We start from the raw sequence: 13,720 nt of genomic DNA, 5'->3' as shown, positions 1-13,720 counted from the left end.
TGATGGTAATTTGGAAATTAGAGCTTCCTGGAGGAAGTGTTGGTAACAGGCTTATGTGTGTTATAGCCAGCTTCCCCTTGCCAGTGTTTGGCACACTCTCCTGTTGCTGTTGTCCACCTGGCGTTGGCCAGGAGGTGATGTCCAGCATCTGTTTGTGCCATGGTTTCTCATGCCATCATGGAGCTTCCCCCTCCAGTCTATAAGTCAAAATAAACCCTTTCCTCCTGATCATCTGCTTTTGGCTGGGTGTTTTCTGCCAGCAGTGCAGTAATAGTCAGCAATCCTCCCATCTCTGCTCCCCACAGGACTGAAGTTGCTAATGTGCAGGGCCATACCCATACAGTCTTTCCCAGACACTGAGATGAGTGGGGGTGGACACAGAGATGGAGACCTCTGAAACAGCTGCCCCTCCCCAGGTCTTCTGGCGCAAGCTACGGACTGCAAAATGTTGCTGCAAGGTCTGCGTTTTCTCCAGAATCTGAGTGCTCTGTGACCACTTGGACACAGTCATGAAATCAGGTCAGAAGAAAATAAGGATCGGAAGATACTTACCTGGGCAGTGATTTCTCTAATGGCCAGGTTCAGGGATTTTGTCCTTTCCTGGAGGCTAGAAGAATGAGAAAGAAGGTATTGGTCTTGGCACTAAGGTGGAGTTCCCCACACAGGACACTGCCAACAGAGACTGTCCATCACCCAGGGGCTGAAGAGAAGCAGGAGAAACATGGTGTCTGGCTGGCTCCACACACCCATGGGACTAACACGCCACAGAGAGCAGTTTGTCTCCCTAAGCATGCTTCACTTGGGCTGATATCGAAATCTGTTCTGAGGGTTGAACTCAGGTCCGCAGTCTGAGATTGTACCTCTCCCGGCCCAGGAGGAGTCACCCACATGTGATCATGCCACAAAGCATTGAGATTTGTGTCCTGAAACTGTCCTAGAAGGACAAGAGTTGATGACATCTAAGTGGGCATGCCACGGACTCAACAAATGGTGGCACCAAGTGTCCCCTGCACTGAGCGCCCATCAAGCAGACCAAACAAGACAAACATATTTCTCTAGCATGTCTGAGGCAGTTAAGCACCCTCTCTCTAAACTACGTCTGCTTTCTTTCTCCTGAGCACTTTCCACCTTCATCCATTTGCTTACTCATGCCATGTCTCCCCAACTGGGATGAATTCTAAGTCCCATGTGGGAAGAAGCAACCAGCTGGGCTCACTCCCACGTCCCAGGGTCTGAAACATTTGTTTGGAGGGCACAGAGTTGAAATCTGTGCAGGTCTGAGTTCAGTACAACTACAACTAAGATCAACACAGGTATGTGTGTGTGAGAGAGACAGACAGACAGACAGACAGAGACAAAGAACAGCTTCAAGTGTCCTTTCTCAAGTACCATTCACTTTTGTAGAGACAGGGTCTCTCATGGGCCTGGAACTCACCAAGTAGGCTAGACTGTGCGTGGGCCAGTACTCCCCAGGGATCCCCCTCTCTCCACCTCCCCAGCACCTCCCCAGCACTGGGATTATAAGCGCATATCACCAGACCCAGCTATGTTTCTTTTAACATGGGTTCTGAGGACTGAACCCAGGTCCTGATGCTTGCAAGGCAAATGCTTTACAATGCAGCCATCTCCTCAGCCCATTCTTTGGGCACTTAATAGCAGAATGCAAACAGGCATCCCCAAGCAATAGCTCATGCTCTGACACTTAAGATGGAGAGCAGACTCTTCTAGCCCTAAGATTTAGCTGGCCAGAAACAGCGCATGTAGCTAATGCCCAGTATCCCAAGTGAAAAACTGGCCAGGCATCACTTCCAGGAGTAGACCGAGCTCTGGGGTCTGGGCTCACATCTGGTCCAATCCTAGAAGGAAAATACATCCCCTCTCATGAGAAGCAGGCAGAGATGCGGATAATTGAATGCATTGTTTTATATCTAAGTTGATTTATACTTCATTTATTTAATTTATGCCATATTACTTTTTGCAGTAGATTTACCTTGCTAATTATGTGCTACTCGGGCTAATATTAACATTAGCTACATCCCTCGGGGACGCATGGAATGAAAGCAATGGGGGGCAGAGGAATATGAGTAATTTGTGACTGTGCTAGCGGTTTGTGAGCTATTTTTAGCTCAAAACTCTCAAACAAAGTGTCACACAGAGCTGTGATATATAATATAATAGAAGTGTCTGGTCTGGGGTACAAATGAATCACATTAACCCTGCCCAGGTGTGATGCTACTGCCCACCACACTATGACCCCTAGGAGCAGGACTACTAGTTGAAAACCACCTGGTTAGACCAGTTAAATGTTGAGAAATAGGAGTTCTATGTACTTTGGTGACTAAAACTAAGCCCCATGTTTCAATAAGACTGCCCATTGCTTATGACCTATAGTTATCCCCTAAGAGCCAGGCACAGCGACACCTGCCTGTGACTCCAGCATTCCTGATCCTTTAGCCCTGCTGTGTCAGAGGAACCTGCCTTGGCCCTCCTTACCTTAGAGGGAATATGTCTATTAGGAGTGAGGGCTGTTTCCACGGGAGGCCAGTCAGCCCAGCGCAGCAACATCTCCCTGAAGAGCCAGAGCTGGAGCCTTCCCCGTCCTTCTCTACAACACTACCCCCGTGGCACATGTTGTGCCCCCAGGTCTAGTGACTGTCACAGTCAGACTGCTTTGGAGGGGTGGGTGTTGTTTGAACAGGTGTGTGTCTACACGTGAACTTGTGGATTCACCACAGTATGGGACAGTGCAAGGGCAGGAAGACAAGGTGAGAGTTCCATATGGCCTCCTGCTTGGGGACACCATGACAGATGTCAGATAGATGGACAAGATGTCTCCTTCCATGTTGTCATACTTCCTCCTCCCACCGCCAGCCAGTGTCTACTGCCCTCAGTACACAGCACCAAGGGAAAAGCCCTCAGTGCCAGACCCACTGGGGAGGCAAGTGCCCACCCATCCAGAGCCTGGGCTTTGAAGAACCATCAAGGCTCCTACACATTCCTACTCCTGTCTGACCTCTGCTGACCCTCCAGCAGTCTCCCTTCCCACACCCTGCTGACTCCAGAGCAAGCTCCTTTCTTCTGGGGACCATTTTCTTATCAAAAAAAAAAAAATGAATCTGGGGCCGGGGAGAGGGCTCAGAGGATGAAGTGCTTGCCTTGTAAGCATGAGGACCTGAGTCCAATCCCCAGAACCCACGGGAGAATACCAGACATGTCGGCATGCGCTGGTACTCCCAGCACTGGGGATATGGAGACAGGAGGATCACTGGCTAGCCAGTCTAGACTAACTGGTGAGCCCCAGGCCAGTGAGAGACCCTATCTCAAAGGAACATTTTTGAAGAACAATACCCAAGGTCGTCCTCTGCTCTCCACACACACACACACACACACACACAAAGGAACTATTTCAGGCCAACCATCCAAGACCTTTTACTGTCTTTCTACCCCAAGCTCTCACTCCCCTGGTTATGTCTGCAGAGATTTGGGGATCTAATAACTGCATGGAGCCAGATAACAGCAGAGATGGAGGCAGGAATACTGGCTAAACCCCTGATACTGTCGATAAACCCTCTTCTCTGGGTTGTGTAGTCAGCTGCCTATTGCAACTGTCCGTCCATCCAATCCCACCCCACCTTGTGTGCACACAGCCCGCGCTGGCGTCCTACTTTCCCCACACAGTGAGGGGGAGAATGTCAGTTTCATCCCCAGCTTTGTCCAGCCTCCTGTCCTTCACCTCCCCCATGCCCAGCCCCCCTCAGCCCTGGTTTAATAAGCCAATCTGAGAATGAGAGATCGCTCCTGAAGCAAAGGAGAAGTGACACAAAGGGCAAAGTGACAGTTATCTGAACACAGAGGCTACTTGGGTCTGGAATTGAAAAAAAATAAAACCAAACACAGGAATCCGTTGACATTAGCAACTGTGCCAATTACTGCATAGTCCCCCAGCCCTCTGTGGAGGACAAGTGGGTCAGAAGCGACAGAGGTGACCGCTGTAGGAAATGAGGGTTTATCTACTTGCCCTTTTCCCGCCTTGGACCCTTCTATCTTCACCACAGATAATGTCACATGTCACCAGTGGGACATCCATGGGCACAACTGACAAAATGTCATGAATTCCTCTAGATTTAGGAAGACCTTATCAAGGCAGCGTGGGACACATGCATGCTTCAGGAAGTGCTGTCCTTTCCAGCCTTATCAGGCACCCAGCATCTCCTGCCTGTGTCCTGGGACAGGCACAGTGGACAGTTGTGTTCCAAGAGGCAGGTGCGTATACAGCACCTCTGCAGGCCACACTTGCAGGCTAACAAAGCATGTCCCTGTCATCCAACTGGGTGGCAGTCAGAGATTCAGACAGCGTGGTGACAACAGAACATGCTCCCAGAGAGCCCCTCTTTGAGAATCTCCAGAGGAGTGTAGGACAGAAAGGCTTCCTAATGCATTCTGCGTTCTGCCTGAAAGCAAGTGGGCAGGACAGGAACCTGACTGAAATCAGGCACACGGGGTTTCACTAAGCTGAGTGTTCTACGCGATGTGCTCCTCGCCGGCCAGGTAAAGGAGAGCAAATGAAGGGACCAGGGGACATGCTGGGACTCCCCGGGCTCTGGCTGGAGTCTACACTTCCCAGGACGCCAAGCACATTCATGGCCCGCATCCATCCTTTCTGGTGCTTTCTCTCAGTTCCAAGCATCTAGACTGGGGTGAGGACCCATGATGTGGCTTTCTGAGTCTTCAGGACCCACAATGTGACCCTCTGAGTCTTGAGGCCCCCCACTGTTAACGTGTGAGTAGTCTTGCCCAACCTCGGCAGCGCAGCAATATGCAAATGAGATGTCGGATGCTAAGGCCACGAACTTTAATAAACGCACGTAAGCAAGCAGGGGAGAGAAAGGCGTACACTATACTTGCCATCTCTGTTGGGTAAGATTTATTAACTATCTCTTTTTCAGATAGATGCATGTTCTAAGGGGAGAACCACCCCATCATATCTCAAAAGAGTCCCAGCTGAAACTAAGAATAATTGGGGAAACAAGCAAGAATGCTGTTTTCTTGGTGAACCTGGTACCAGCACAAGAGTGAAGGAACTAGACATAGAGAACAATCAGCTCCTACCAAACCAGATATCCAGGGACACAGAGGCTCCCAAGACCTTATCACTGAAGCAGACCTAAAATGAACCCAACATGGCTCAGGGAAATTTGCGGAAGAGGGGGCGGAAAGAATGTCAGAGCCACACGTTGGGTCATGATACACAGTGACATTTCCTCCTACCCATAACTAATGGCCAACCCACAATGTGCGATCCATATTCCCCAATAAGAAGGGCCCCTGTGGAGCGGGGAGGTCAGGAAGGGCCCTAACAATGGTACCAACTTGACTGTAATCACTGAGTACAAAACTAATTAAAAAAAAAAAAAAGATTTCCTAGAAAAAGAAAAAAAAAGAAGAAAAAAGAAAAATAAATAAATAAATAAATAAAATTAAAAAATAAAATAAAAAAAAGATTTCCTGAGCTAGATGGATGAGTCTATAGGCAGCAAGTGAGGCAAGGAGCCCAGGACTCAGTTTGCTGGACCTGCTGGACCTTCTGAAGTTGCCAACTTGAATAAGAGCATACATGCATGCACACACAAACACCCTTGCACCCATACACATGCACTGACATGCATCCACAGACACACACATACATATATACACCCATGCACCCACACACATGCATCCAAACACACATAGATGCACACACCCATGCACCAATAAACACACATACACACATACACACATTCACATGCCCATAACTCACTCGTGCACACATACACACCCAAAGACCCATGTGCACAAACACACATATGCACATTATGCACATATACACACATAAATTCATGAACCCTCACACATATACACATGCATGCACACGTAAACACACACACATGCACCCATACACATGTACTCATATACACAAACACCCACATGCACACACATAGGAACCCCTCTGCACACCCATGCACATTCATATACACATACATGCGTACTTACGAACACATGTATATGCACACATGTATACGTATGTACACACACACATGCACAGGCATGCCTCTGCCACCTCTTGAGCCTTCCATACCAGCTGGTGTGCTGCTGACAACCTTACTGCCATAGCTCGCCTCTACATCCAGCTCCACAAAAGGCAGTTTTATTTTCAATAGTTTACTTGGTATTTGGCATAGCACTTGCTGTATCCAAGTGATAATTCAACCAGGTATTTCTCAATATCTCTCCAATGCATATGCACAGCTCACGTCTGCAGAGGAGATTTCAACCTTCTGTTTCCTTCAGATATTCTCTCAAGACAGTTGGCAAAGCAAGAGATCTGGCTGATTCTGAAAACTGGGCAATACTGTCAATATCATTTGCTAAAATGTCCCCAGGGTAAACTGAAGATGGACACTTTATTGGATACAGAGCACTGAAATAGAACATGGACGAGCAAAATGAATGAACAGTAGGGAGGAAAATCCCATTAGTTAAGCAAGTCACTGAGTAAGGAATTCCACTGTCAGTTACAGGCAGCTTCAGAAACCTGCCAAAGAGAGACAAAACAGTAATGACAGTGTCCGGCAAGATGACCGGGCTTTTGTTTGTTTGCAGGGATGGGGACGAATCCAGGCATCGCTCTAGATCCCAAACCTTCATCTCATACATACTTGAAATTACGGTGCCCAAAAGATGAATACTTAACAAAAATGAAAACTGGGGGCATGACTCAATGGAAAAGTATTTGCCTAGTGTGCACAAATCTCTGGCTTATAACTCTAGCATTGAGAGGAAAAGAGAGAAAGAGGGAAGGAGGTAAAGAAGAAGGAATAAGAAAAAAAAAGGAAGGAGGAAGGGAGGGAGGGAGGGAGGGTAGAAGGCAGAAAGGAAGGAAAAGAGGAAGAGGAACTGAAGGAAGGAGAGAAGGGAAGGGAAGAGGGAGAGGAGGGAAAGAAAGAGGAAGAGTGGGGAAGGGAAGGGAAGGGAAGGGAAGAGGAAGGAAGGAAAGAGGAGGGAAGGGAAGGGGGAGGAAGGAAAAGGAAACAGGTTAACCAAAGTCACTCTTGCACATGAGACCCCCATAAGCATCTGAAGGAATGCAGAGGTCTGGCTGGCTCTGACCTAGGGCTCCTCAGCAGCAGACATGAACACAGGGCAGACTGAACTGCTCCAGCCACTCAGTAGGAATGAGCTCCAACTGGTCAGACCTCAGCAAGCCAGGAGCTGGCATTTCCATCCCAGGGTATTCCCAGTGGTCACTGGAGAAGGGTCAGTGGAGCAGGTTGGCCTTCTGCTGGTAGAGCCTCAGAGCTCCCCCACTTCTGCCAGGACTTCAGACCAAGGCCCCCAGAAGAGTTCAGGTCACCCTATTAAATTAACATCCAAAGGGCTAAAACAATGAGAAAGAGTAAGAAAATGTTATGAAAAGATTATAGAAGACAATCAAATTACCAGAAAATTAAGTATATAACATTTTCCAAAATGTTAATGGTAGAATATAAATACTGAAGAATATAATATGGTAGAATATAAATACTGACCAGAAGAAAGTTGTTTTTGTTTTTTTTTTAAATATAGCCCATTCATGGATGTGTATGAGAGCTAACTTATAGCTGGAATATTAGAGGTAGCTACAATCATTTTACAATGATCCCTTCCCATCTTCGAGAATCCTTAGACTCCAGCTGATTACTCATATCTAATTATAAAAGAGGAAAGGCACAAATTAAAATACCCCAAATCTGAATGTGCTGGTGCACACCATAATGACAGCATTTAGGAGGCTGAGGCAGAAGGATCACTGAGATCAAGTGTTGGGAGCTATGAGCCTAACCTCGACCATGTTGACAGAAACTGCCATATAGCAAGTTAAGTTTCTATCTCCTCATCTAAACCGCTCAGTTACCAGAAATGAAGAAATCGCACCCTTGGGTGATAAGCCCTCCTCCCCCCCGTGCTGCCGGTAACTGATAAAGAAACAGAGATTAGCCAGTAACTCTGTGATCTTTGGCCTGATTATATGTCCCCTTCCCCCTACAACCTTATATAAACCTACATGTAAGAATAAACTCTTGAGGCCTTGACCAGAAACTCGGCTTGGTCTCCTTCCTTGTGTCTGTTTGCCTCTTCCCATTCAGGTTAACTTCCCCTTGGGTCCTTGTTCAACTCCCTGCTGGCCGGGGCAATCAAGGCCAGCCTAGGCTACCTAATGAGATGTGCTTCAAGAAAACAAAGACTTAAAAGAGCCACCTAAAGCCAGGCATGGTAGCACCTGCCTTTAATCCCAGCACTCAAGGAGGATCACTATGAGTTCAGGGATAGCCTGAGACTACATAGTGAATTCCAGGTCAGCCTGGGCTATAGTAAGACCCTACCTTGAAAAACAGAAGAGCGAAGTAAATGTAATAGACTTTTATACCCTTGAGGAAAACAAACCATGGAGAATTTGTAAAAATATTACTATACACATATCCATTTTTTCACTCTTGTTCTATGGAGGTCTCTTAACATTTTATTGACAACCTCCACACATATAGACAATAAACCATGATCACAATTCCCTCCCACCTCCCTCCCTTTTCTCCCTTGTGAATTCCCTCTCCACTGAATCCCTTCTTTCCAACCAGTCTCTCTTCTATCTTGATATCATCATTTTCCCTCCTATTATGCAGGTTTCGTGTAGGCAGTATCAGCCACTGTGGGGTCGTGAATACCATGTCCATTTTGTGTCTGGTAGCCAGTATTGCAAAACACTTGTCCTTTTTTGTCACAATAGTTTTCTATTGAGACAGCGTCTCACGTCTTGAACTTCTGATCCTCCTCCTCTACTCCCAGGTGCCGGGATTGGAGGCAGGTGTGCCGCTAGGCCCGGGAGCCGAGGCCACGGGCTCCGCTCAGGACCACGTTCCACTGTGGTGAGCCTTATTCTACGTCCCACAGCTAAGACCTGGACACCTGTCCCTCTCAATGTCCCAGTGCTTGGGGACGGAAGAGGGGAAAAGAATGCAACATTCTGCTTCCGGGATTCTTCAGTGATTCTTTTACGCTGTTCTGCTAAAGCCAGGCGCCGTGTTCTTCCGCCTGGCCTCCTCGGCTCCCGGGAAGGAAGCTTCACGCAGGACAAGTCACGGTCTCCGCCGAGGGCGGCGTTGCTGCGAGGCCTTCCCCACCGCCGCTCGCTCAGGCCCAGCTCTCTCGGGCCCTCGGCGCGAACCCTGCTCTCTCCATCTCAAACACTTGTCAGAGCTGTGAAGTCGCCTACTGCCGTGGCACCTGCAAACTGGGCACAAGACTAATGACATGGTCCAGTGTACTTCATGGGGTTGTTGTACGTCAAAACGGGAGCTTTTGTAAATGGCGGATATTCAGAATCAATGTGTGATTGTCACTATCAATCCAAGTATGTCACGCAGGATGAGCTGAGAGGACAGGCCTGCCCGAGCGCCCCAAACCCTGAGGGTCTCCCCTCACAACACTGCTGTCTCACCGCATTCACTTCCCAGGCAAATGTTTACCTGCCTCACACATTCCTGGGAACTGCAAGATGCCTGAGGAAAGACAGGAAGGTGGAGACAGAGAAAGGCCAGAACTTTCTCAAAAGGCAGGCAGTCTCGGGAACGCGAAGCGCTCGCCTTCCTCCAAGTGCCTTCATATGCTGGGGGTGGGGGAGGAAGTGTCCAATGCCGTTGTCCTTGGCAAACGGTCCAGGTGGAAGGCAGAGGACAGGCCACACCCCGGTGGAGGTGAACCTACAGAACCAGCTGACATGGAGGAGAGCCCGGGTGAACTCTGAGGGGAGCCCCGCCTCTGCGCCGCCCAGCTTGCTGAGTGCGTGTCCCTCACCCCGTGCTCTGGTGCATGCCTGGGACCAGCGCGTGCACCCAGCTGCTGCCACACACCCTTCTTTGTGACTCTCAGCCAGACCTTCCTGATGGGGGGGTGGGAGGTCTGTCTTCCAATTCCAGCCTTCTGTTTCCCCGTGTCTCCTTGCTGTAGTCAGATATGTATGTGAGGGGACAGCACGATGATTGATTTTTTTTTCGAGTCAATTGCGAGCTGCTGGGTTTCATTAATTCAGATCTCACTTCCAGGAGCCCTAACCCAGCTGGGATTGTGCACTGCGGGGCTCCTGCTGCACTGGTGGGGACGGACCCCGTGCAGTCCACCCTCGGCTGCCGAGCCCTGGAGTTGGCTGAGGAGGTGAGGGGCGCCGAAGGCCCGCGTCCTGCCCACCCAGCACTTCTGGAGCCCAGCTGTGCCAGGAAGACTCCCAGACTCTCCAACCGAAGCCCTGCCAGATCCTCTGGAACCAGGGGTTGGTGTTTGCTTCAGTTTGTGCCAACAGTTTGTAAAAAGATGTGACATGTTTCTTCCAAATGCACAACCAGAGACAATTCATCCATGAGCTGCCAGAACACATTTCATGTGAAGCATGAAAAATCCCAAGAGCCTAGGGATGAAGAACTCAACCACAGACTAACAAAAACCAGCCAGGCATTTCTAAAGAACGCTAGGCACACCGTGCGCACCCAGCCCTCCCCATCCCCGCGGTTCTTATTACTACAATTATCCCCCCTCGCTCTGCAGGGAGCCAGGTGCGGACGAGACCCTGTCGCAGGCAGCCCTCCCCGGAGCATCAGCCCCCAGCTAACCAGGGGAGGGCAGCTGGCAGCCACGGGCGAACTGTGATTCACCACGCTCCTCAGTCGATGCCAGACGGACAGAACCTCACATCCTCGTGCATACACGTGGCCCTTGGGAGCCCTTGCAAGCTACCTGTGTCCTTTTCTTTTCCCTCTCTCCTTACCACGCCGGCTCCACGCCCACAGCCCAGTCCCATCGTGGAGCATGGGGTGGAATTAGAAAGATGGGCTTAAATGTGAAGGAGCATCAGGGTCACTGGTAAAAGCTGCCCTTCCAGACCCTCTCATCGGAGGCAGATTTTCAGAAGAAAATGGAGAGCTTGTTTTGAAGCCCAGGAACAGGGACCCCAGGCATGGGGGGAATTCAATGACCCTAATGGTTTCCGTGGCTTCTGCCCTGTCTGCTTCTTCCACGTGCTTAAAAACAGCCTCCTTTTGTCCACTAGGGTGAAAAAAAATGTTTATAAATTTTTTTTAATTTATTTATTTGAGAGAGAGAAAGAGGCAGAGAGAAAGGGAGAGAATGGGCACACCAGGCCCTCCAGCCACTGCAAACAAACTCCAGATGCATGTGCCCTCTTATGCATCTGGCTTACATGGTTACCGGAGAATCAAACTGGGATCCTCTGGCTAAGCCATCTCTCCAGCCCAAGTTTATAAAATTTTCAGTGACAATTTTCAAGCATAGTCCCATCACCTGCTCTCCTCTCCCCACCCACCCCATCCTCTGACTCCTTCTTTTTGGTTAATCCTTCTTCCATTTTGATGTCTTTTTATTTTTAACCAGAAATTTTAAAGTTATTAAAAAGCATTTTTGCCGGCTGTTCTCAAAGGCAGTGTATGGCATCTCTCCCCTCAGGGTAAACCATGTGACCTCAAGCACAGACACGGGATCACCAGAATGACTTCTCTGCTTAGGTTACAACTCCTAAACCACAGCCATCAGGGCTATGATCCCAGCACAGGCCTTCTGCTTCTGCTCCAACACTGGCCAGCAGATACCCAACAGACCTTGGAAGAGGGGGCCTCTTGCCAGCACAAGGGTCCCAAAGGAAAACACTCAGGAAGGCCAGTGCTCTCTGGAAGCTTCCCTTTCAGCTCATGCTTGGTTCGCCAAGGGAAAGCACCTTCTCCCTCACGTTTGTGTGGTGCCAGACCCCAGAAAGCAGAAGTGCTCCCCGGAAACAGCACCTCGGGTCTGAGGCCGGCCGCTGAGGACACCTTCAGTTGAGGTTGAAGATGATGGAAGATATGAGAAAGATCTAGCCAGGTGTGGCGGCACACACCTGTGATCACAGCACTCTAGCGGTCAGGAGGCTGAGACAAGGAGATCAGCGCAAGTCCAAGGCCAGCCAGGATGACATAGTGACTCTGCTCACCCAGGCACCAGCCCCTGAGCAGATGCCCTTATTGTCTTCCTGTCCCAGGGATCCCTGTCAGACATTTCTGTGGGAGGGGCCTTGTGGGGTGTGAGTACCCGTGCTCAAGGGACACAGGGTGGCTGGATCTCCTATGGACAGAGAGCAGATCCTTTGCAGGACCTGACTTCAATTTCAGCCAGCTGGGAGCGGGGAGGGAGCTCTGAGTCTGGCACCCCCCACCCCAAGCTGGGCAGGAAACAGTTGAGTAAAGACCCCCCAAAGGTGGACAGCATTCCCACCCAACAGCACTCTGAGCCCCACTCTTACACCGAGCACTCTCACCTCACAGCCCCCCTGCTCTCACGGCCACCCAACCCCTGTGTGTGTTCCATCCATCCGTCTTCAAAAATGAGGCATGAACTTCTGAAGGGCAAGACGTAGATATGATCTGAGCACTTGGGAGGCAGAGGTAGGAAGATCCAGAGTTCAAGGCCAACCTGGGCTATATAGAGAACTAGAAGCCAGCCTGAGCTACATCGTGAACTTGTCTCAAAAAGCCAGAAAGAGTGGCCGGGGAGGTTGCTCCATGAGTGAAGTGCTTGTCATGCCAGCATGAGTACCTGTGTTTAGAGCCCCAGCACATGCGTGTAATCCTAACCCTGGCAAGCAGAGACAGGAGGACACCTGGGGCCTGCTGACCACCTAGTCTAGCTGAATCAGTGAGCTCCAGGCCCAGCGAGGGAGTCATTTCAAAAACCAAGGTGGGAAATATAGTAAGGTAAAGAGTAACTGAGGAAGATATCAGATGTCAGCAGACACACGCCCCAAAACAACAAATCAAAACCGCAGAAACTGGCAGATGCACATCCGGCGAACTCTCCACAGTGCGAAATGCAGGGAAGATTTCCACTCCCTGCTGGAGGATTTGTGAGTACCAGCTTTTCTCCCCAGTTGAGACGGGGAAAATGATTAACCTGCTCATATGACTCTTCCCTAACTATGAAACAGCCTAATAGGTCTACAGAGGCGACTATCAGCCCCGTGCCTGACACACAGCAAGCACTCAGCCAGTACAAGCTGTCAACACAGGTCCACTGGCTAGAAACACTGCTGAGTCACCCTTTCTCAGTGCTATACCCTGTCCCTTGGGAAAAGCAGAGGCCATCTCTGATGGATGATCAGAGAAGGCCAATGGGATGGCTTTGAAGGCAGAGTCCTACTGGTAGCACTAGAGGCAGACCTTAAGGTTGATGGTATAGCCTACTGGGTACTGAGAACTCCAGCGCCCGCTGCTGTCTCCCTGCTGCTGTCGTATGAAGAGGTGAGCCAGCTTCTTCTCTTGCCATGCTCTTCCCCACCATGGTGAAGCTTCCCCTGGAAACCGTAACCCTGAAATAAATCCCTTCCTCCCATAAGCTGCTTCTGGTCGGGTGCTTTGTCCCCGCAATGAAAAGGTAACTGCCACAGTCAATATCAAAGTCTCTTTCCAGTTGAATGCCAACAGTTCTTAAAGAGAGAGGAGTCATCCCTGGGGCAAGGTTGGAAATGGGACACACCTACCCAAGTGGGGTCAGGGCTGACATATTAGCAGGTTGGGTGGACAAGATGCAAGATAATAGGGAAAAAATTCCCACTGTACCACACAGTGAAACCAGAACACCAATATTCCTTCTCCTGAGACAACAGACAAGG

At 49.6% G+C, this 13,720-nt stretch overlaps 1 protein-coding gene across 1 annotated transcript in view; it reads right to left on the bottom strand.

Annotated features, from left to right (window-relative positions):
- The window catches only part of Disc1 (DISC1 scaffold protein), a 298,193-nt gene that overhangs the window by 220,776 nt on the left and 63,697 nt on the right, over positions 1–13,720 (bottom strand). Inside the window, exon 7 of the mRNA XM_045148675.1 lies at positions 553–607. Coding sequence (XP_045004610.1) covers positions 553–607 — 55 coding nt within the window. The remainder of the gene's footprint in view (positions 1–552; positions 608–13,720) is intronic.

The sequence above is a fragment of the Jaculus jaculus genome, chromosome 5 (assembly GCF_020740685.1).
Source record: "Jaculus jaculus isolate mJacJac1 chromosome 5, mJacJac1.mat.Y.cur, whole genome shotgun sequence".
Taxonomy (NCBI): domain Eukaryota; kingdom Metazoa; phylum Chordata; class Mammalia; order Rodentia; family Dipodidae; genus Jaculus; species Jaculus jaculus.
Note: the sequence above shows the minus strand (reverse complement) of the source record. Positions and strands in the feature narration are given on the sequence as shown.